Consider the following 25295-nt stretch of genomic DNA (forward strand, 5'->3'; position numbering starts at 1 on the left):
CACACACACACACACACACACACACACCATTGCACACAGGCCATCACACACACACACCATCACACACATGCCATCACACACACACACACACACACACACACACACACACACACACACAAAATCACATACACCATTGCACACACCATCACACATACCATCACACACATATGCATCGACACATGAACACACACACACCATCACACACATATGCATCTACACATGAACACACACACCATCACACACATATGCACCTACACATGAACACACACACATACACACACACCATCACACACACCATCACACACATATGCATCTACTCAGGAACACACACACACACACACACACAAACAACACAGATAGAATTTATTAGTAATGAGAAATGAAAAAGAATCATAAAGAAAAATCACAAACTAATGAGTATGTTTTTAGAAATTAATATAATATTATAATGTTTAAGCACCCCATTAAAACAAAGGAAGGAGAGCTACTGTAACAGGTCCTTAGGATAACTAACTTACACCTGGGAAATCAGCAATGTTACTTCTCTCCACTTGCTTCTTTAGCTCTCATATTTTTCTGGAATAAGCTTACTTTTTAATGAGCCTTGTCATGTGCGTGTATAAGAATATTTATGTACATATATATTCCTGTGTATGCAAGTGCACTTGTGATGGGTATACACATGTGTACATGAATGTGGAGTCCAAATGTCATACTCAGGTACTGTTCTTCCTATAGAATCCATCTTATTTTTGAGACAAGGTCTCTCATTGGCCTGGAAACTATCAAGTAGGCTAGGCTCGGCTGGATGGTCAGTAAGCCCCAGAGACCTACCTGAGCACCGCTCTGTGTCCGTCCAGGATGGGGATGAAATGCCTGGCTTTTATGTAGGTTCTAGGAATCAATCATGCTCTTGTGTTTGCACGGCAAACACTGCATTTTCTCCCTATGCTATGAGCTTTTAAAACTCCCACCTTCCACCCCAGTACTTGAGTCTCCAGGTTAAAGTCTTATTTTTTCACTAAGTACCTTCTTCCTGATGCTCTTGCAGCCACTGAGGCGAAGCTGGCAAATATGGAGGCAGAGATAAGGATCCTGAAATCAAAACTGGAGCTAACCAACAAGTGTAAGTTTTCCCTGAGCCCCAGGGTGCTCTCCCTTCAAAGTTTCCCTGAAGATCCGAGTGGGAGAGAGTGGAAGAGGGCTAACAATTCTGAACACTAACTTTACCCCAGATCTCTGCAGGCCTGACTCTTTCTGATGATGTAATTTTCAATCTCCTCACCAACTCTGGTTGAAACATACTAGTCTTGGGATTGGGGAGGTTGTTCAGTAGGGAAAAGCTCCTGCTACACCACCAGCCTGATGACTTGAATTCAATCCCCAGAACCTACAGTGGGAGAAGAAAATCAACACTGAAATACTGTCCTCTGATCTACACAGGCACACTGTGCCATGCACAGAAACACATACAGAGAAACACACACACACACACACACACACACACACATGCACACACAACACACACACACATGCACACACACCACACACACACAAACACACACACACACACCACACACACACATATACACACACATGCACACACACATGCACACACAACACACACATACACACACACATGCACACACAACACACACACACAAACACACACACACACACACACACACACCACACAATTTTAAAAAGATGTTATACTTCTTACCAATGAGGGAAAGAAAATCAGGAAGTACAACTCACTTGATATCCATATTGATTGCTTCAGCAGCAAGAAAGGCCTGAGTGGACGTCTGTTTTGTCTAACATCTTGGCTGTTTGCTCCCTTCTCACTGTTCTTAGGTAAATATTGGTACCCTTCTCTTATTCTGGTGCCCAAATCGGGCAGGGAGGGCCACAAGTGCCTCCCTCTGCTCACCTGTTTTCTGACTGATGTTGATGTCAACCGTGAGCTATCCCAGGAGGCTTTGGCTGATTTCATGAAGTTGTGGATTTCATTCATGGCTGTACTGCTATTCTGGGTCATACCTTTTTCCTAGGTTCTGGCCTAGTGTGGTTGGACCCGAGACTACTATTTAGAATCCTAAATTCCCAGAGGACTTTTTCAACTAAGGTCCTGACTGGGCACCACACTGAGGGAGCCCCATCTTCTCTGATTTCAGTGCATGCCTTCTCAATGGGCAAAAAGTCTGGGAAGAAGTTGTTTGTGACCAACCATGAAAAGATGCCCTTTTCCAAAGTGAAGTCTCTGTGCACAGAGCTCCAAGGCACTGTGGCTATCCCCAGGAATGCCGAAGAGAACAAGGCCATTCAAGAAGTGGCCACAGGCATTGCCTTCCTAGGCATCACGGACGAGGTGACTGAAGGCCAATTCATGTATGTGACAGGGGGGAGGCTCACCTATAGCAACTGGAAAAAGGATGAGCCTAATAACCATGGCTCTGGGGAAGACTGTGTCATTATATTAGATAATGGTTTGTGGAATGACATTTCCTGTCAAGCTTCCTTCAAGGCTGTCTGTGAGTTCCCAGCCTGAGGAAACGAGTGCCTCCATCTTCTCCTCGCCTCCTCTCTGGACTCTCATTTGCTTCCAAAGAAAATTCAGTACTGGTTTCTCAAGCCTAGCATTAAGTGATTCTTTTGAGGGGAGAGGATATATTTGGTTGTGGCATGAGGACATGAAGGGAAGCGGACTACAAGGCACCAGGGTCTGGTTGAGCATAGAGCAAAGGTCACATCTGTTTTGCGAGGAACACAGCAAGGAATCGTCTATGGAGAACCTACAATAAATATCCCCCATCTCCCTTTTCACCAGAGAATCAAAGGTGGGCCATACTTGTGCCAGAGTGGCAGCTGATCTCAGCCATGAAAGCATCCAATTCCCTTTCTCCATGAATTGTCACTAAGCCGTATCAAACTTGCCTGTTTGAAGCCATCCTCAGTTTATAAGGTGTTCTTGCCTCTTGTGTGTTCCTCTACAGGGACCTATGTTTGGTGGAGAATGGAAGAGAGTTAACACTTCTGGATACTTGCTATACCCCAGGCATAGGCTAGCTAGGTCCTCTCTGTGACTGAGCAGTTGCTTTTAGGGTCCACATGATGCCCCAGGAGCCCTCTGACTGTAAAGAAGGACAGCACCCTTTGTGAGTAACCACACTCAGTCCTAAGAAGTCCCTGCTACGTAACGGTGTCCCCCCTTTTCTCACTAAGAATGAAATGATGCCTTTTTGTCCTTCATTGATATATGAGATTGATGTGAACATAGAAAAAGTCAGATGGTCATTCAGGGGGTGTCCATCTCGCAATGTCAGTCCCCACTATCCAGCGTCTCTTCCTTTCACTGAAACATCTTCTCATATGGATCACTGAGCCCATTATCAGTTCATAGAGAGGAGAGTCCTGTAGTTAGCTTTTCTCCTAAGGGTTAAATGCTGCAACTTCGACGTCCAGGACTGGACTTCCCTCCTTCACAGTTCTGGTTCTTTCTTGGTCCCAGGTTTTGATCTATCTACTGTGATCATGACAGTTTTGTTTTCCACTTATCTGAGGATAAGTTGAGCTGAGATTCAATAGCACAATGAGTGGAGTCAGAAGAAGGTGAATTCTGGTCCTCGCTGCTCACTGTTCACAAGTGAGATTGGAAAACATTTCATGAATGAGCTAACAGTTATTCTCACTCCGCGTGGAGGCTTTGTTCACTTCCATTTGTATTTTTCCCGAACTGCCAGGGAAAGCACTCTGCAGTCATTTGGTGGTGGATGGATATTTGTTCAATGGATACAGCAAACATTTACAAATGGATGGATAAGTTGGCTACTGAGCAGTCAAGGTCAGGCTGTGTGCTGCTCCCACAAAACTTTCCCAGCAGGTGTGAGAGCTAGAATGGGACCTTCAGAAGGGACCAGGGCCAGCAGAGTGCAGGTGGCAGGACCATGTGCCTTGGTTTCTTAGCACACCTATATTGTCACATTACTGAATGTTCTTCAGACAGCACACACTTGTGATATAGAACAGAATTATTCACTGGTTCGTTTTGAATCCACTTGTTGAAATACAGGTACTTGGGGTGGCTTAAAATACAGAGTACCTCTACAGATTAAAATAGAATCATAAATATAGTTTATTCAGGAAATGGGGACTTGGGGTTTAAATTATATCTGTGAGTGAGTTTCCTTTGGAAGAAATGTAAGACACAGCTCATTGGGGGGTTCACAGTTTGTTTCATGCGACAAAGAAAAAAGTTGACATTCAAAGACTGAGAGACTCATGATCCAAGTTCCAGCCTGAATTCTGCATCCTATGACTGAAGGGCCTGCTCATCGGGACAGTCTTTCTCTGGACTCAGACATCTCTGCTGTTGATATTGCCAGCTGTGTTCCAGCCAGAGGTAGGGACAAATGTTTCTAGTCAAAGGCTTGTCACTTACACTAGATAACATCCTTCCTGGGACCAGGCAGCCTCCTTTCTCTGTGGCTGTCGGAGGTCAACCAGCTCAAAGGGCCAGGCCATAGTCTTGACCCTTGGGCATGGTTTCACTGTAGAGCCTTTGCCCTAAGGCTGTTTGCTTGCTGTTATGTAACAGATCTGTACTTTGGTAATTGTCAGGAATTTGGGGTTTTTCCACATACGAATTAGCCAGGAAAGGATCAGTTGTCATCTGAGGCCCAGGCTAGAGATGCCAGGAAGTTGGTTTTAAAAAGCCATGTTACTGTGGTAACCCTAAGTGGCTGATGAGTTACTGAAAGAGAGAGAGAGAGAGAGAGAGAGAGAGAGAGAGAGAGAGAGAGAGAGAGAGAGAGAGAGGTGTTCCTGACAAGAGACCAGCTGGGAAGCAGTGACCTGTGTACCAAGTACGAACCAGTCTGCTCTTAGCTGATACAACTACCACATTCAAAAGCAATAGAATTCAGGTAGGCATTTACTAAGGAAACACAAGCCTTAAGCTAGGTTAGCCCCTATCGAATGTGGTCTAGCCTGAGGTGTCCTGGCAGTCCATATGCTTGTGTAATCTATGTAGCCCTTTAGAGCAGTGGCTGGCAGAATTGACTAGAATCATGACATTGTCTGAAATCTCTGGTCCTGTTAAATTTTTCTTAAAAACTCCCACCATTGTGAGGTTTTCAGGTGATCAAGATGTTTGGCAAGGTGTTTGGAAATCACTGTCCCAAGAAATAACAGTCACCCATTTTACCCATGCCAGAAGGCAGGCTTTCTTCATTTTCTGAAGGCCTCCCATGATGTAAAGGGGTTCTACTTTATTTATAGTATCTGTCCATTAACACTCTCTTCCAACTACCCTCTACATATAACACGTTGCTAATCCAAACCTATCAGTACACATCCGAAGGTCTTACCGCCTCCCATGACTTTAGAGAATAACAGAGCTAGGACTGAAAGGCCCGAGGAGTTGCCTGAGTATGGGAGGTGCAGAGTTCATGAAGTCTCGTGAAGGCACTTGTGTGACCAGGACTCAGGCTGTTGTACATATTTTTGTGCACACACATATGTTGAATGTCTGTATGGCAATCAACAGACCCAAAGCCTGAAGCTCCCTGCACCTTGTTGCCAGCCTTCTTCCACCTGTGCCCAGGTCTCTGTCTTCTTCTCTGGTGAATATTCCAGAGGCTCTAGTTGAAGAGCATGCGTGTTGGTCATGTACAAACTGTCCACAAATGGCTCTAGATGTGTTGAGGAGGCAGTGGAATCAGCAATGACTGTTCAGGCGACTGGTATAACATTGAGCAAACATTAGGTCTTTCCAATATTGTCTTCATCCAACTCATCTGACCAGTGAATCTAAGTTGGTCCCAGCTTTAAGTCTTTTTACTTTTGTTTTTATTTTCCTCTCAGCAACTGTAGATATTTGGTATGTTTGGTCAAACACACACACACACACACACACACACACACACACACACACACACACACGTATCAGTGTGATGATGTCATTAGAAGTAAGGATTGATTCCATACTATTTGGGTTCGAATTCTGACTTCACCATGATGCAGCTGTGCGACCCTTGGGAGGTCGCATACAGTCTCTGTGTTCCTGTTCTCTTTTTGGTAAAACTGGAATAACAATTGTGCCTATGTTTGAAGGTTGTCACCAACAACAGATAAGCTGTTAATCCGTGAAGCCATTACAACAACATTTGCTTGGAAATAACGCCACACCAGCAGGAGCCGAGCCTCAGTGAGTTTTCCAAAGATACATCACTCACCTCAGCAGTTCCAGTGTCCAGAAATGGGTGGGAGTCACTTATAAGCTCAACTGATGGCTGACAAACACATTCATGAGTGAGTTCATGAGTGAATTAATCAGACTCCACCTCCAGAATGTGAGACTCAAATTATCTCCAGAGATTAACCTGGGGCTGCGCTGGATTCCAGAAAAGCAGTGGGTTCATTTTGGAAGATGGCTATGAGCATAGTCTACTGTCTCAGGTACCAGCCCTAGCCCTGTCAGCAGTGGCCTCATGCTGCCCTCTGTTGGTTGTCTTGAAGGCAGGGCCAGCATGCCCAGAGAGTCTCAGAAGCAGAAAGGTTCAGAAGAGCTTTAAGGTCCCATAAGCCCCTTGTCTAGAACTTGGGTTAGTCCTGTTGCTTTATCTCCGCTGCCCTTATTGCTGCATCCACTTGGTTCTTCCATACAACTTCCAGGCCTCATGATGATGTCTGACCTTGCTGACGATAAATCCTCTGCGTGTCAAGGCTCTGCAGCAACAGATAGCCTATTCCTTACATCAGTGTCTGCTCTATCTCAAACATAGACTGTAAGCTCTTTATAGAGGGACTTCTATGCCACCTTCACCCTCTTCCCTGCTCACATAGTTATGTCCAGAGTGACTTCGTGTTCCCTCAAGACAGGATGTCATTGCTGCTGTATAGTCTTCTGGGTCAGGTGGACTTCCATTTTCCTTTGCTCAGCATCAGCAGGGGAAAACTGGGGATTTTCTCTGAAGTAGGTTCTTTTTTTAAGGACACAATAAATCATGCACTTGCAATGTTTGCAGGGACTTCAGATAATCTCAAAAGTGAAGGGATGCTTCACTTAGAGTGTAACTAAGGATACTCCACGCAGCCTGTTGGAGACCCATGAGACAGAGGGTCAGTGTACAGTGGGATGGTGGATGCATCTTCCATACCTCATAAGAGGAGGGCATTGTTGTGCCACTAGCTGTAACTAAACTCTTCAGCACTGTTCTTGCCTTTGATTCTTCCATCAGGATTCTTTCCAAGGTCCTAGAAAGTATCTTTACTTGTCTCACTAATGAATTTCAAAGGCATTCCCCTTGATCAATGTCTCCCAACCTACTGAGTCATGTCCTTTTAAGCCAAGGGTGGTGGACATTAGCACCTCTATCCTATTCCTTACCCTTGCCAATGGGATGTTCGAGGGAAGCTGGGCTAAGCCATGATGTTCAATAGGCTAAGTGTATTAAATAAATGCATTTTCAATTTGTAATGTTTTTAATTTACAGTGCATCTAAGGGGTCATAATTTCATTGTAAGCCAACCACTTCCTACACTGCCTCTCTAAGACCCTGGAAGCCATTTAATATTGTAATAATTACCTAATGTGACCAGGTGGTAGGGGGAAAAGAACTCATTGTTCAATCCTACCCAGTGCCTCTGAAATGCCCAGTTATTCCTGTAATAATCTATAATTTCCACCATCGTAAAAGTATTTGCAGAGCCAAGTGTCACATATTTTGGAAGGCCCAGTAGGAACAATATGTAGAGATCACTGTGGCCACCCTGCTAATCCATCTCATGTATGACACTGGCTGTCAATCACTCCTAAGGCAGGAATCAGAAAAGGTGAAATAGCTCTCTGAGGTGAGATATCTTGTGCTATGGGCTGAGTATTGTTTGTCCTTTAAAGGGCCATATACTGGAGAGCTGGTACCCAGTAATAGTAATGTGGAATGGTGGAAGTGTTAATAAGTAGATCCTACCAGGGACAATAAACTGATAGGAATATGGCCTCAGACAGGATCAGTTCTCATCTCACAGAAATGAGTGAAATATCTTAGGACTGGATTAGGCAGAATGAGGGTGGGTTGTCACAAATCAAGGCCACCTACATGTTTGGCCACCCTTGTTTGCATGTGCCCCTTGTCACTGGCACATGCTGCCACATGTAGCTGTTCAGTATGTTATGGTGAAGTATATAAACTATGACACTTGCCCACTCCTTATATAAAGTCATTTTTGTGTTCTAATATTAGGTCAAATACAAGAATCAGGCCTTCCGCTGTCCAGTGGCTAACATGGGTAAATGATTGATTTAAGTTAGAAATTAAATATGTTTCATAATTTGAAAGAAAGAATAAATGCTATGTATTTCAGCTTTGCTAAGAAAAAGGAGAGTCCTGAGATGGAGTCAGACTTTGGTGCCTCTTAGTGAATTAGCTTTGTCTGTCACAGACAAGATAGAGATGGGCCATACATGTGCTCATGGCTGCCCTTCTCTCTGTGGACAGAGGGACCTAATAAAGGAACCATCTTGAGCTTCATTAGTAATTCCCAGGAAAATACTTTCTGGGACCTCTTAAGGAATCATGGTCCTTAAGACCATGTTGGGTTGCACAAAAATGGTTGGGGAGTTGAGTATACCTCTCACGGTTTTATGGTGGCTCCTGACCAAGGTTACAGGCTTAGTTCACATAGGGAAAACAGCTCATATCAGGAATATATAACCACCCAGAACTTCTGGGAAGAGGTGGAGAATGTGAAACCAGGCCAAAGGACAAAACCAAAAAAGGATGGGGGTGGAGGCCAACCAGGATCCTTCCATCCTTGACTCTTTCAGTTCTGGCAGTATCTGTAAGATATCTGTGCTTATGGGAATCAAATGATACATGACCTTAAAGAGTTTGACTTCTAATTTTAAACTTTATGACAGTGTAAAAATCATGTTTGAGATGTTGACTTTCCTGGGACAGAAATATTTGAGTGTGTTTCTCTCAAGCAGCAGAGAGCTGTAGTTGTCCGTGGACTCCTGAGACCATGAGTAGGTGGTGGTGGTGGTTGTTGTTGTTGTTGTTGTTGTTGTTGTTGTTGTTGTTGTTGTTCTTCTTCTTCTTCTTCTTTTTCTTCTTCTTCTTCTTCTTTCTCTCTCTCTCTCTCTCTCTCTCTCTCTCTCTCTCTCTCTCTCTCTCTCTCTCTCTTTCCTTTCTTTCTACTCTGGAACACTGGAGGTAGAGCCCAGGAACTCACACATACTAGGCAATCATTCTACCACTGAGCTATATCACCAGCCCTGGTTTTAACTTTATATGTAACAAACATTTTACAGTTTTCCCCTAAGTGCTTTGGGGTGTTGTGTTCTTACATCTCATTACAAAATACACATATGATTGAGTATGTATGACAGCCACTATTTTATTTAAAACTAAGTTTTATGTTAGACAACATTGAGCTCTTATATTCATGGCAAGCTAGGCTAAGCCTGAATGGTTCAGAGGCAAGGTGCAGTAAATGAATGCATTTTCAATTTGTAATATTTTAAGCATATAGTGATCCTATGAGGACACAATTTCATTGTAAATTAACAAGAATTTTTCTATCTTGGTGAATTTTTAAAATAGATTTATCAGGATATAGTCTTTCAAACAAAATTTTTTAAAAGTCTGACCTCAGTCAGGTATGGTGGTACAGGCCTTTAATCCCAACAACCCAGGAGGCAGAGACAGAAAGGTCCCTTGAGTTCGAGGCCAGCCTGGTCTACAGATCACATTCCAGGACAGCCAGGGCTACACAGAGAATCCCTATCTCAGAAAAAGTTCTGACCACTTAGTTAATTTATCATTTCTACTGTTTATGTTGTTACTGTTGGTTTTACATTTAATTAACTTTAATATTTCTTTTTGTCACTTAAAAATTTTGTTTCTATTTATTTTTACTTTTTGGAGTTTTATCATTATTGTTTATTCAGTTTCCCTTTTTGAGACAAGAAATGACTACAGGTCTGAGCCTCCACATTCTATGATTACAGTATACTTTACCATGTCTCATGAATGCTCATCTTTCTTTTCTTTTCTTTTTTTATTATTATTTTCTTTATTTACATTTCAAATGCTATCCCGAAAGTTTCCCATACCCCTTCCCCCACCTCTGTTCCCCTACCCACCCACTCCCACTACTTGGCCCAGGCCTTGCCTTGTGCTAGGTCATATAGAGTTTGGAAGACCAAGGAGCCTCTATTCCCACTGATGGCCGATTAGGTCATCTTCTGCTACATATGCAGCTAGAAACACAAACCCAGGGGGTACTGGTTAGTTCCTGTTGTTGTTCCACCTACAGGGTTGCAGCCCCCTTCAGGTACTTGGGTACTTTCTCTAGTTCCTCCATTGGGGACCCTGTGTTCCATCCAGTAGCTGGCTGTGAGCATCCATTTCGGTGTTTACCAGGCACTGAATGCTCATCTTTCTAAAACAAATTTTAAGCTCGGTGTGGTAGTGCATATCTGCCTGTAACCGCAGCACTTGGGAGGTGGAAGCAGGGTTAGACACTTGTTGTTTTGTGTAGTCGAGAACAGAAGGAGTCAAATCCTCTGGAAATGGAGTTACTGGAATTGAACCTGGGTCCTTTGGAAGAGCAGCCAGTGCTCTTTACAACTGAGCCAGCTCTACATCCCAGCACTCCTCTTTTAATTGAGTGTTGTGTTGTATTCATCATTAGTTTTTAACTACAACAACAACAACAATAATTATCACTTTCTGATAATTATCTCCCTCTCTGGCAGTGTGTACTGGCTAGTTTTGTGTCAACTTGACACAGGCTGGAGTTATCACAGAGAAAGGAGCTTCAGTTGGGGAAGTGTCTCCATGAGATCCAGCTGTAAGGCAGTTTCTCAGTGATCAAGGGGGAAGGGCCCCTTGTGGGTGGTGCCATCTCTGGGCTGGTAGTCTTGGGTTCTATAAGAGAGCAGGCCGAGCAAGTCAGGGGCAGCAAGCCAGTAAAGAACATCCCTCCATGGCCTCTGCATCAGCTCCTGCTTCCTGACCTGCTTGAGTCCCAGTTCTGACATCCTTTGGTGATCAACAGCAATGTGGAAAGTGTAAGCTGAATAAACCCTTTCCTCCCCAATTTGCTTCTTGGTCATGGTGTTTGTGCAGGAATAGAAGCCCTGACTAAGACAAGTGTTTGTAGAAGTAATTTCTCTTCTAAGAATATTTGATAGTTTTATCAAATATATTTATATATGATCTCATCTCTTCTTGTGATTTTCTTTTAAATTTTAATTAATAAAAATTTTCCTCCCCCCCCCCACCTCTCTCCTTTCTTTCTACACTGGAACATAGGAGGTAGAGTCCAGGAACTCACACATGCTAGGCAATCATTCTACCACTGAGCTATATCACCAGCCCTAGTTTTAATTTTATATGTAACAAATGTTTTACAGTTTTCCCTTAAGTGCTCAGTAATTTAACTGAATAGTATTAACTGGCAAGTTGTTTTGGTTCCCTTTGTTTTTCTCAGGTATACACGTTATGTGAACCTAGCTTCATTTTTAGACTCTGTTCTTTTTTGACTATTCCATCCATTCCTGTATTGTTTAGTGTATTAATCATGCTAGTTTTTAAAAAACCACTTTGTCATAAAATGTGCCAAATCCTATCAAATTACACAATTTTTGCCCATTCCCTCCCCCCCTTGCCCCCGCTAGCAGTTTTTCTTTCCTAAGAACCTTGGAATCAGTTCAGGAGACCTTTCCACTCTTAATCACTTTTCCTGCATGGTGAAGATTGCATGGAACATGCAGTAAGTTTCAGACCCTTCAGAGAATTCACAAACCTCGCTTCCTCATTCTGCTCTTTCAGTCACTTCCTCTCCAGCTAGGGTGTCAGGCTTACTCAAAACCCACCACCTGATTTCCTATCCCTCCAACTCTGACTCATGACCCAACCATTCCTCTAGTCGTAGAAGGATCTGCTTTCCTGAAGTTGCCTGCTGGCATTTCAGCCCTGACCTAACCCCCAGCACTTATAGTTAAAGTGTTAACGGAAATAAATAGGCAGAAGAAGGAGCAGTGAGGTCACTTCACTCTTACTTCAGATCAAAGTGACAGCTGACGTCTCGAAAAGACTTTATTCAACCCTTACAAGCAGGGACTAAGGGTCCTGTCCTCTTGTCTCCCTTGATTATTCATTTGCTCATCTTACTAAACAAATATAGAAGGGACCACTTCTCTCAGGCATGTTCCTCTATGACACAAGTGTGGTTCAACCAAACAGGGTGACAGAGCCTACGGACTCCCAAGTAAATGTAGATCAAATACGTTAATATTGGAAAATGTCTGCTTATGGACCTCAGCTCTTACTCATAGTCCCAGTGAATCCAGCTGTTCCTCAAGGTGAATATTTTCCATTCAATTCTTTAAGGTTACAGGATGTTAGAATGTACAATTTCATCTCCACCAATCTTTCCACAGTCATTATGGTCACAAAAGAGAGGGCATGATAGAAATGGGCATAGATCCCATCTGACCATCTGGAAGTAACATATGCCAGAGGTTTATGCCTGTCTCCTTAGAGAAACCCAGAAAATATACTGTGAGTGTCCATGCAGAAGCCAAGCAGTCCCAGATGAGCATGTGCCAGTGAAAGGTCTTGATCTCCAAGCAGCACAAGAAGATGGCTCTCTCTGTGGTCCTGGCTAGGAGCTCTTAGATTATGGTCCATTCTACTGCCCAGCACTTCTACTGCCTTCTGCTGCAAGTCAGTCCTAGAGATGACTTCTCTGCATCCGTAGGGATCTCAGGGCACACAACTAGCCATTTGCTTTCAGCCCTGGATAAGTATTTGGTATTTCAATTAACATTTTTCCTTAATAAGAAGATTTTGTGGATGGGGTTGTTCTGTTTTTCAAACACACTTTGAGCTTCAATAAGGAGGATTTCAAGATGGTAAGGATGGTTGAAAATTCCCCCAAGTAAGTAAGTCAATTGTCAGTGGATTCAGACAATTGTGTGTTAGAAGGATTCAGAACAAAACAGGATGCTAATGAAGGAAAACATCAGAGGGCTCCTCTCATGATGTGCATCAGGGGATGCTGGCTGATGACAAGAGGATTGAGAATCAGGAGTCTTGAGAACATACATCAAAGTAGCTGGACATGGCAGTGTATACCTGTGGTCCCAGACTCTGCAAGTTGAGGGCAGGAGAATGCAGAGTTTGAGGCCAATCTGAGCCGCATAGAGAGACTCTCTTTCAAAAAAAAAAAAAAAAAAAAAAGGAAAATACTGCTCATATATGTTGCAACCATCAAGAGACTTGAGGCCCCAGGGAGTGGAGAGGCCTGGAATGGGTGGGGAACATCCTCTTGAAGACAGTGGGGAGGAAGAATGGTATGAGGAACTGTGGGAGGAGGGACCAGAAGGGGAACAAAGGCTGGACTATAAAAAACTAAAAGTAATAAAAAAAGGAAACGAAAACAAGAAATAACCATCTCAACATAAAATAAAAAATATTATTAAACCAAACAGAGTTTTGTAATATATCTGCTGCAGAAGACCCTGCTGCAGATATGTATGTACGGATGCCAACAGCTCTTTTGACCCAAGTGGCAATTTGTATATTGTCATAACTTCTAAGAGTTGTTTGGCTGTGGATATCTGCATCTATTTCAGTCAGTTGCTGGGTAGATCCTCTCAGAGGACAATTATGGTAGGCTTCCTGTCTGCAAGCATAACAGAATATGAGTGGTAAACATGAGTCTAACCCTGCAGAGACTTGATGGATCAGGTTGGGGAATCCAAAAGGGGGGTCCACCTTCTCAGAGGGGAATGGGATTTAAAACTCATGCTGGCCTTCAGATGTATGCTGAGCAGGGGATGCCTAGGGGCTCTAAACCTTAAAATGTGAACTTCTGAACTATTTGTGTCACTCTTCTTTTTAATCAGGCTGTGTCTACAGAACTCAAATAATCCTCTTGAAAAGTCCCCTGTGTTCAGAGCAAACCAAGCTCTCATTGCCTGTGGTGCTGGCAAATTTGAAGGTTCCTTTGAAAGGGGTTGGAGTCTCAACATCCCAGACCTTCAACATGATAGGAGATTGTTCATAGAGTTCTGTTGTTCTTTCCTTCCTGTTGTTAAAGAAACAGGCTGGGGATGGCTACAGATATAGCTTAGTGGTTAAAAACTCTGACTGTTCTTCCAGAGGACCGCAGGTTTTAATTCCCAGCATGCTCATAACTACTCTGTAACTCTAGTTCTAAGAAGTTGGACACCGTCTTCTAGCTTCTGCTGGAACCAGGCATGTATGTGATGCAGAGATGTACATGCAGGGAAAACATTCATACACATAAAAAATAAAATGAAGAACAGAGATTTGGTATTGTTATTGGGAGATAAGCAATGGCTTCTTTGAAAGGATCTCCCAAGACTGTCGTGACACTAAGGGGATCTCAGTGGTGATATTGTGCTGTGTGACCCTATCCCCAAACCTTAGCTACTGGGACCAGGGTGGGCATCTGAGATGAACAGACTTATCCCCACTGGAGTTTTGGGATGGAAGCAGGTGTGTGGTTTTTACTTTTATGCTCTATGTCTATGTCTGTTTTCTGCCCTTAGATAGTTGGAACAGTGCTCTTAACCTTCCTAATAGTACTAGCTCCTCATATGGTAGTGAGTCCTAACCACAAAATTATTTCGTATTTGTAATTTTGTTACTGTTATGACTTATAATGTAGATATTTGGTATGTAATCTCTGAAGGGGCTGTGACATACAGGTTGAAAATTCCTGCGCTAGCTGCAAGACATAGGAGGGTATATGAAGGAATACAGCCTGACCCTGTATGTCCCCCAGTGCTTCTTAAGTACATATGGAGCCATCCATTTATAGCAAAGGGTTCTCTTTAGCTTAAAAACAACCCAATTGCTTCCTGCTCCTGACTATAAAAGGTACCTCTCTAGCCTTCGGCCACAGGTGTGCCCGGGTGAGGCTTCTGCACCAAGAATTATTTGTTCTTTATTGTGCAACTGACTTACTTCTGAGAAGGTGCCAAGAATTTTCTTTCCCAATAACAAGGAAAAAAAAAAAAACCTCAGTTGGACATTGGCTTCACTTTGTCTAACCGTGTGAGGCTTAGCTCATCAAACATGGTGTCCTATCTATAAGTCATGCTGAGGGGTTTTGAGGAGGTATTCAGTTTGGGTGGGGGAGATTATACAGAGTGGGCATTTCCCTCTGGTCTCTGGGTCAGGAGAGTGAAGGTTCCTGCCTAGAGAGGGGGTATTTGTGTCCCTTTTATGGGCCTATAGCCCACCCAACTCTTCTTCCCATTTCTTGAATACAGGTAGAATTAAAATATGTGTCAAAAATGTGTCAAAAAATCAAAACAAAACAAAACAAAAACAGCCCCAATACACAGAATTGTTAGCTTTGAGGTCTGGACAAACATGTCTGTGACCCATTAACCCTACCATCCCAAGTCATTGTTGCCTTACTCCTCTCGCTTCTCTGAACCTCACTTTCCACATTTGAAAAATAAAAGAGGATGGGACTGGAGAAATGGCTCAGCAGTGAGGAGTACTTGTTGCTTTTGTAGAGGACCTGGGTTTGATTCTCAGAACCTATATGACAGCCGACAACCATAATCCCAGTTCCAGAGAGTCAACAGGCACACATGTAGTATATATACATATACACACACACACATACACATACATATATGTACACATATATATAATGCTGGCAAAACAATTATACACATGGAATAAATATAAATAAACTTTATAAGTAGATAAGGAGTATTTGCTAGGCTATCTTTGAAGCAGAAGGCATACAATATTCTGGAACTGTCTGGCAACAGAAGGTGAATATGAGCATGGCCAGCCCCTCTTCTCTTACCTCCCTGAGATTACAGATGAGTTTAGAATGGCGCAGAGGTCCTTCTCAGCCCCATGGACAGGGCTTTGAAAGAATGTTATCTTAGGTGTTGCCATGACATCGAGGAGGGGAACAGATAGATTCCCTGTCAGGTCTTTCTGCTGGGCTTTCAGGAAACCAGAGGTTTCCAGGCTGCCATTGTTTAGTTTGAAGGCATCAAAGAAAATGTCATGACCAGAAATGACTAGCAGATGGAATATACTGCCCGGATCCAGGAAGATCTCACCCTGGAGTGAATGAGAACTGAGAGTTAGGGCCTGTGTGATCCTGTTAGGTGGTGAAGGAGAACAGAGATGCAAGAAAAAGCCATCCAGAGAGGCCAGGACACCAGGAATCTCAGGCAAGAGTGGAAAAAAGCACAGAGGAGAACGCTCAAAAAGGGTGCCATCAGATAGGCCAAACACAGCTGGAAGTTGGAGAAGCAGCAGAGCTAAGAAAAAGACATTATGTTCTTTGACAGGTCACAGAGGTGGATTTTTATCCCCTACAAGTGGTAAAACACAGCCTCTTTTTTCCCCTGAGAGTTTTTCAACACGTGAAGGCAGCTGTGCATGATACTCTGAGAAATGTATTCTGCGATAGTCCTGCCTTTGGGCTGCTTTCTGTAGAGAACCCAAGCTATACAGAAAACTCAAGCTATATACCTTTTATTAGGATGTTGGCAACATACAGGTCTGAGTCATAGTACACCAGCTAAACTCCCGGCCAAATATTGTCCTGTCTTTTAACTCTAGTGGCTCAGAACTCACAGATAACAAGGCGCTGCTCTCCACATGCCTTGTCATTCCATTGCCCATTGGTGAAGATCTCCACACAGTTCTCTGCCCCACCATTGTTGTTGGGCTCCCCTGGAGCCCAGTTAGAATAGACCAGAGGCTCTCCTGTGGGGTAAGTGAACTTGCCCTCTGTGCCCACATCTGTCATACTCAGGAAAGCAGCTTTGTTGTGGGCTGTGATCAGTTGCTGTATGGCAGCATTCTCAGTAGCAGAACGTGGGGAGGCCAGCTGCCCTCCAGCCTGTTTGCACATCTCCTGGGCATCCTCAAAACGCTTTTCAGAGTCTACTGTCTTGAAGATCTTGTCTCCAACACTTCGGCCATCAGGGAACAGTGCAGCTGAAAGAAGATGGAAGAGGGACTGAAGTTGTGGCAGCCCCTAGATGCCTGTGAGAAATTTGAGCTGGAGTTGGAGCCTCCTCCCAACCTTCTAATGAAGGGTATTGGGGAACCAGAAATGATGAAGCAAAGACTGTGGTCCTAGCACCACAGTAAACTCTATGAGAGGGTGCCATCTCTCCTCATTCACAAGCAAGAGCCCGTAAGCTCAAAGAAGTTCAACACAAGGCCCTAAGTTGGTATGATTGTGGGGAACCTTACTCACGGTGACACCAGAGCTCAATGGATCAAGTGCTAGCTTTGCAAGTCTGAGGAGCTGACACACTACATCATATACAATCTGTACATGGGGACAGTGGACCCCAGGGTAGGGTGGAAGGCCCCACTGACCAGCCAGTATCACTGACACATACATCATATACAATCTGTACACGGGGACAGTGGACCCCNGGGTAGGGTGGAAGGCCCCACTGACCAGCCAGTATCATTGACACATACATCATATACAATCTGTATATGGGGACAGTGGACCCCGGGGTAGGATGGAAGGCCCCACTGACCAGCCAGTATCACTGAAACAGAAAGCACCAGGTTTAGTGAGAGATCTTGTCTCAAAAAAGACAAGATGGAGAGCTAGTGAGATGGCTCACAGGTAAAGGTGTTTGCCTTTTGCTGCACAGCCTGGTGACCTGAGTTCAATCCTTGGAAGCTACATAAAGGTAGAAGGAGAGAACTGAATCCATAAAGTTGTTCTCTGACTTCCACATGAGCACCGTGGTATAGCTGGCCACATAGCCCATGCACATAATATACATAATTAAAAATTTAAAAATAAAGTAAAAAGTGGTAAAGAAGAACATCTGACATCAACCTCTAGCTTGCACACACACACACACACACACACACACACACACACATACACAGAGCTACCTCAAGACAAAACTCTGACTTTTCATGATAATATTAGTTACCGTGTAGAAATGAACAACTTTTTGTAGGAAATTACTTTTGAGTGCAGAAGACACAGTGCAGTGAGCCCACAGTTACCCTGGTGATAGTAACATAGGTTGTCAGCCAGGGTTTGCACTATGTGCTAGGGTTAAGGAACAGCTAAGGAAATAGTGGGCATCTCAGGGTTGGGTCAAGTCCCAGGCTGTCCTTGACCTCCTAGGCCTGGAAGTGCTGGTGAGGGGTTGAAGTACATTTGGGAGGTCCACGTACTCAAGGAAATGGGGGTGGGGTTAATCGTGAACCCCAGAAAGGAATCAAGTCAGTTATTAAGACTCTAGCAATGACTATCTGAGAGGGCCAGACAAAGTCACTCCCTCTCCACTTCCTTGACTCTGAAGTGACAGATGACATCACAAAAAAAATCATCTGTATAGTATGCCATACATCTTTCCTTCAGTGTGCACCCATCTCTGTGGCTTTGTGCCCATGCATGGAAGTCAGCAAAAGAAACTAGATACTGGCAAAGCCTGTGTTCCAGTCCTACACTGAAGCTGGTCAGAATCCAAGCTGCACCCTGCTTCACTGTTCTTTTCCTCTGAGTATCTTTAAAGGGACCCTGGGGAAGAGTCTCCATAGGCTCAGTATGGTACGAAGAGCAGCCATGATCAGGGCCATGCAAGAGTCATGTGCTGTCCCAGGGTTGATCCTTGGTGGACTTGTGTGTCTAACATATGCCCACTTGTTTATCCAAAGTACATAGAAGGACCCAATCTTGATGTGTATGTGTGCCTATGATACACATGCACACATGTGTGTTGATAGATGCTAACTGTGCTGTTCAATCCCCAAGTCCAGCCTTAGACTTAGTTCTTGCTTATTCTCATCCTAGACCTGGAGCAAAGCTCAACCAAATGAGCAACCCTAGCTCAACTTTATTTGGATCCAGAAACTCACCTTTCTGATAGTGAGAGAAGGCAGCCTCTAGACGCTGTAGTTTTCCATTTAAGGCCTCCATCTGCTGCCTCAGAGCAGCACTGTCTATATAGGAGGTAAATAAGGGAAATGACCATGTGGAGATTATGATACAAGCCTAAGGATAAATTGTCCCTGTGTCCCAGAAAAAGGGTAAAGGTCAAGGTGGGGAGCTTGTTACTCATATCAAGCTTTACATCTGTAGTCATAGCTGGTCCCTGCTGTGAATGCTTTTCTTTCTTTTTTCAAAAATGCTTTCTTTGTTGGGGGGAGTGTGTGTGTGTTGTACTTGTTACATGTCTATGCACACGTGGACCAACAATTATGTTGGTCATCTTCTTCTACCACCTTGTATATTGAGGTAGAGTCTCTCACTGGAACCCAGAGCTTGCTGATTTGACTAGTCTAGCTAGCCAGTTTGTACCAGGGACCTCACCTCTGCCTCTATGGAACTAGGATTGCTGGGAGGCTGTCATGTCCACTCACCATTTGGGGATTTGAACTTTGGAACTCTGAACTTGGATTCATGTCTGTATGGCAAGCGTTTCACCCACCCATCCCGCTCCCTCTCCTGTGGTTGGCTTGTTTTCAAGACAGGATCTAATGTAGGCCAGGCTAGCATCCAACTCTGTAATCCTGCTATAGCCTCCCTAGTATTAGGATGACAAGTATGATTCGTGACAGCCAGGTTCTGTGTAGGGCTTTCTTATGCTCCCTAAATAAGCCCTTGAGCCCCAACTAAGCCTGAAACAGATGGCAGATCAAACAAGAAGGCATTCTGTGTCAAGATTCAGGAAATATAATGACAATTTGACAGTCTTGGGAAAAGAACAGAAACACATCTTACTTACATAGTTCTCATCCACTGGATTGTTAGATGCACAAGGCTAGCCTATAAACCAGGAAGTCAGCTGTTGTCACCTATTTCCCATGATCAGATGATGAAATTATCTCAATTTGCCTTCCCATAGGACTTAGATAGCTAGCTAAGCCAGATTATAATTGGCTTTCTTTCAAACTTATCAACTGACCCCAAGTTCTGTTGACCACCCATACTAATGAGATGCTCCTGCCTCACTGAAGAGGGCTACATCCCACTGCAGATCCCAGGACCTGAAGCTTCTGGCTTACCTGGGAGCCCGCTTTCACCTTTCATTCCTCTGTCTCCAGGAGCACCTCTGTCCCCCTTGAGTCCTGGGGGCCCCCTGGAACCTGGAGTTCCCTGTGGACCTACAGGTCCGGCAGGTCCTGGAATTCAAGAAGACCTGGCTAGGTTGTATGTTTATTTCAGGGGATTTTCACCTCACTGCCTGTACTGGCTAGTTTTGTGTCAACTTGACACAGGCTGGAGTTATCACAGAGAAAGGAGCTTCAGTTGGGGAAGTGTCTCCACCAGATCCAGCTGTGGGGCATTTTCTCCATTAGTGATCAAGGGGGAAGGGCCCCTTGTGGGTGGGACCATCTCTGGGCTGGCAGTCTTGGGTTCTATAAGAGAGCAGGCCGAGCAATCCAGGGGAATCAAGCTGGTAAAGAACATCCCTCCATGGCCTCTGCATCAGCTCCTGCTTTCTGACCTGCTTGAGTTCCAGTCCTGACTTCCTTGGTGATGAACAGCAATGTGGAAGTATAAGCTGAATAAACCCTTTCCTCCCCAATTTGCTTCATGGTCATGATGTTTGTGCAGGAATAGAAACCCTGACTAAGACACTGTCTGTAGTTTACTCTTATCCCACATACAGACTCTTTGCCGAACCCAGACACATGCCCACTATGTGCACGGGCCGTCCTTAGCATCTGGCAATCAACTTTGTGTACAACTTCCCAACTTTGTCTGTGTACAACTTCCCTAAAAAAAAGGCTCCCTATGGCTTAAAACATCCCTCTCCCTACGTGTCACTAGTCCCAGTGGCCCTACACTCAACCTCCTTGGAAGCAGATTGCCTCCACAGCCCAGGTTTTACTTAAAGGGTAAATTTTGGAAGGGATCTAAGCCTTGGCAGCTCAAAGGGAGCACAGTAGAACTCCATCCAACCCTCCATCTAGTCATCACTCACCTGCTGCCCCAGCCTTCCCAGGGGCTCCTTGATCACCAGGGGCACCTCTTTCTCCCTTGGGGCCCATGGATCCTTTTGTTCCTGGAGATCCTTGTATGCCAGGAGCACCTACTTCTCCTGAGAAAGGAACAAACAGAAAAAAAATACTGCTTAGAGTGTGTTCAGTGTGCAACATTTCCTCAGCAGTAGGGCTTTCACACAGAACTACCGGGTTAGATAGAGAGTTGGCAACACTGTTCCTTGCTGCCTAGGGTTCCTCTGTGGAGGGTGATGGAGAAATCCTGTTGGTGTGGAGAGATGTGAGAGAGGTGTGCATGCCAAGGTCTTCATAGTGTTATTACTCTGGATTCTTCCTGTCAGTCTGACCATGCCTCAGACCACACTAATGGCTTCTACTGTCATTCCCCTTTCTCCCTCCCAGATGAACCACGGCCCTCACCCACCTTTGGGCCCAGCCTCTCCTTTAGGACCTGGTTTGCCTTGAGGTCCTATGTTCCCCTGCTTCCCAGAGGGGCCTTCTTTTCCAGCTGGACCAGGAATACCCGGAAGTCCTGGAGGTCCTGGCAGAAAAGGATCAGCCCAGTCAATGACAGCAAATTTCTTTGGAAGTGGGAGCCTCGAAGATGCGTATCAGAGCAGAGGTCAAAGAGACAACAGTCCACCCTGAAACAACCCAGTGCTTTCTTCAGAACATCCATCTTTCTTCTTCCTGGGACAGGTTCTGTGCCTGCCACTTACACATCCTCATGATAGAAGCCACAGCTGGAGGCACCCTCTGAATCCCATGACCCATTGCTCACCACTTAGTCCACGTTCTCCCTTTGGTCCAGGTTCTCCAGCAGAGCCATTCTCTCCTTTGGGCCCAACTGGACCTATAGGGCCCTGCAACCCTGAGAGCCCCATAGGTCCTGGCAAACCTATAGAAACAAAAGAAACGGACCCAAATTTAGTTCTATGCTCAGGAGGGACTGATGTCTACAAGATAAAGTCCCTGGCATCCCTTTAGGGTTCTGCCGAGCATGGCTTGGTCCTGTGGTGACCTACTAAATAAAAATTAGTGTCTCCACCTAGACAAAATAGACATCCTTGGCTTGGAGATGAATTCAAGTCAAGAGCTTCACAACCTTTCATGCAGTGTTCTTTCCTCTGCCCCAAGGCCTCTGTGTCAGCAGAAGGCAATCTGCCAGCATTGATTGATCAGTGGCAAGAGTTTAGATTTATGTACATGCAAGTAAGTAGGTGTGCATATGTGAGCGAGTGTATGGGGAGTGTGTATCAGGAAAGTGAACTACTCCTTTTAATTCAAAAATTGCACCAGATAGATACTAACTTGTTTACTGATATTTATCTATGTGAGCATTGTTTATTTGCAAAGAGCCCAAATGCACAAGGAATAAAAACATAAAAATAAAATTGTCGCAAACTGAAGAGCTTCTGTGCAATGAAGGAAATACCCAACAGAGTGAAAACACAACCTACTGAGTAGGAGAAAACACAGCCTACTGAGTGGAGAAAACACAGCCTATTGAATGGGAGAAAACAGCCTATGGAGTGGAGAAAACACAGCCTACTAAGTGGAGAAAACACAGCCTACTGAGTGGAGAAAGCACTCGTCAAACAGTAACCTGACACAGGGCTCGTATCCAGAATATAGTATCCAGAATATGTAAGGAATTTTAAAAAACCAACAATTAAAAACAAGTGATTTAATTTTAAAATGGGCAGATTATTTGAACAGACTGATCAGGAAAAGAAATAAAAGTTAGAAAGTAAATGAAAAAAAAAGTCAGTTTCAGTTTCATTCAGTAGTACCTATCAAGGAAATATTAATCAAGACTGTAATGAAATTCAATTTTGCACTAGTTAGAATGACTTTTATAAAATATAACATAAAAATCCAGGTGTTGTTGTTGTTGTTGTTAGTTTTATGTGTGTGTGTGTGTGTGTAAAACCCCCAATAGGTACAGAAATAACAAATAGTTGTGTGGTGTGGATAAAAGGGAAGATTTATATAGGAAATGACTTAGTACAGCTGCTGTAGAAAACAGTGTTGGGATTCCTAAAAAGAAAATAAAACAACCCCCCAAACTAGAACTATTATGTCTGACAATATATAGACTTGAAAGGCAATCAACAAACTAAAGCAATACCTGCACACTTATGCTTATTAAAGCATCATTCACCATAACTGAGATATGCCAACAGCCTAGGATATGCCTCCCAATGGATGAATGTGTAATGTGGTATAAATCCACAGGAAGATATTATCCATGCATAATTTTTAAAAAATCCCATCATTTGTAGAAACATTGGTAGATGTGAAGAGCATCATATTAAATGAAAATCAGACACAGAAAGACAAATGCCCCATGCTCTGTCTTTTATGGCTACTAAAACATAGGCCAACCTGAATACAGAATAGTGACTAGTCAAGACAGTTGGGAAACGGGGCCATTGATAACAGTAGACTGGTTTGACTAGCTTGCATTGTTGCATGTGTGCCCTTTGAGAGATTCATAACAAACTATGGGGCAGGAATAGCTGTTGAAGAAGAGGAAGTGTAGTATGTTTTTCTTCTCACAGAACCCTACCCAACACACCATATCCTCCGAGGAAGCAGGACTAGAAGGGGTTTAGAGACTAAGTCCTATGCAGAGATTATTTGAGAGAGAAGAGAAAAGAGATGAAATTCCAAATTTGAAAACAAGAGAAACCAGGCCTTCCCAAGGCAAGAAGTGCAATTAGGATGGGCTGTCTGTGAATTTTCTGGAAGATTCTGGACTTCCTAGTTTTTTGCATGATGAATTATAGAGAGTTACATGGCAGGGTCACATCACATATCTAACTATGCATCCTGCTGAGGCAGGTTGTCCTTGATTCAGGTTAAGCGTCTCCTAGCCTGGGTCTCACTACAGTGACCCACAGATCTAATCCTTGCCCCCACATCACCAGCTCAAGAGTGTCTCTTCTTAGGCTCCAACTGCCCCTTTCAACAAATTGTGGGGACTGGCAGGTTTCAAAATCCTCCAAAGAGATGATCAAAAGTGACTCATGGTTTCTTTGCTAAGGCCCAACCAAAGAGCAGCAAATATGAAGGGATGAAACCAGTCCCTAGACCACCATGGGAAAAAAGCCCCCAACATTCAATCCCCAGCTCCCTCTGGGATCAAGAGAGAAATGGGGATCTCAGAGAGGGAGCTGCTACTTCAAGTCCCACTGCTCTTGTGGCCACTCCTGGATGGCGCTCAAGGTCTAGCCCATTTATATAGGAGGCCACTTTGTGTCTTACCTTAGACCTACCTTCTCATACGCTTTAAACCATTCAGCCTATTTAAGTGTCATTGGCTCCCATCTAGCCAACGAGCATGCAAACTGGGACAATGGAGTCTTCTTGTTTTAATTCAAAGCATCAATGAGCTACCAGACAACAGGGAAGGACAAAGACAGGGCTTTGGAGCAAAGCAGCAGGTGTTTTAAGACAAAGGCATTCTCCAGAGCTCCCAGGGACTAAACCACCAACCAAAGAAAACACAAGGTGGGACTCATGGCTATAGCTGCATATGTAGCAGAGGATGGCCTAGTTGGTCATCAATGGTAGTAGAGGCCCTTGGTCCTGTGAAGATCATATGCCCTATTATAGGGGACTGCCAGGGCCAGGAAGTGGGAGTGGGTGGGTTGGTGGGGGGGGGGAATAGGGGATTTTCGGAGAGGAAACTAGAAAAGGGGATAACATTTGAAATGTAATTAAAGAAAATATCTAATAAAAATATATTAAAAAAAGAAATTTGAGTTCTGAAAAAAAAAAAAAAAAAAAGACAAAGGCATTCAAAGAGGCAAGAGGTCCTAAGCTTCATGGCTGAACCTGTGTGGAGCCATGGCTGTAGCTATCAGAACTCTGAGACTGTTCTTAGTCAAGCAACAAGTATTCTACATCAACACAGATATCTGACCCAAGGTCAATAAATGAATATAAATTACATAGGAGGGGATTGCTAGAGATAGAGAAGTTATTTATAGCTTTTTTTTTAAACGATACTATTTATTGAAAGAATAATCTTTCAATTTATTTTATAGCATTGTCATTCAACTTCCTCCTCACGATCAAGATCTTTAAGATGAAACCTGCTTATTAGATCCTGGTCTTATGAACAGAATTTAAGCATTTGGTTACGGTCTGTACTCAATGGAACCTAAGGACTTGAAGAAGCTCATTGTTTCTCAAATGTCTTGTGAGATTTTCATGACTTATACAGCCTTAATGGTAGTTGTTCTTTTTCACTGAGACTTGAGT

The 25295-nt window shown here is 43.8% G+C and overlaps 2 protein-coding genes across 2 annotated transcripts in view; one reads left to right on the top strand and one right to left on the bottom strand.

Moving 5' to 3' along the window:
- Nucleotides 1-2634, top strand: part of LOC110325947 (mannose-binding protein A) — a 6789-nt gene extending 4155 nt beyond the window's left edge. The window contains exons 4-5 of the mRNA XM_021204109.1: nt 1052-1126; nt 2178-2634. Coding sequence (XP_021059768.1) covers nt 1052-1126; nt 2178-2551 — 449 coding nt within the window. The 3' untranslated portion in view covers nt 2552-2634. The remainder of the gene's footprint in view (nt 1-1051; nt 1127-2177) is intronic.
- A 14006-nt stretch (nt 2635-16640) lies between these two features.
- Sftpd (surfactant protein D) overlaps nt 16641-25295 on the bottom strand; it is a 13093-nt gene continuing 4438 nt past the window's right edge. Inside the window, exons 3-8 of the mRNA XM_021204035.1 lie at nt 21805-21921; nt 21448-21564; nt 21005-21121; nt 20082-20198; nt 18933-19016; nt 16641-17027 (exon numbers count right to left, since the gene is read on the bottom strand). Coding sequence (XP_021059694.1) covers nt 16651-17027; nt 18933-19016; nt 20082-20198; nt 21005-21121; nt 21448-21564; nt 21805-21921 — 929 coding nt within the window. The 3' untranslated portion in view covers nt 16641-16650. The remainder of the gene's footprint in view (nt 17028-18932; nt 19017-20081; nt 20199-21004; nt 21122-21447; nt 21565-21804; nt 21922-25295) is intronic.

The sequence above is a fragment of the Mus pahari genome, chromosome 8, assembly GCF_900095145.1.
Source record: "Mus pahari chromosome 8, PAHARI_EIJ_v1.1, whole genome shotgun sequence".
Taxonomy (NCBI): Eukaryota; Metazoa; Chordata; class Mammalia; order Rodentia; family Muridae; genus Mus; species Mus pahari.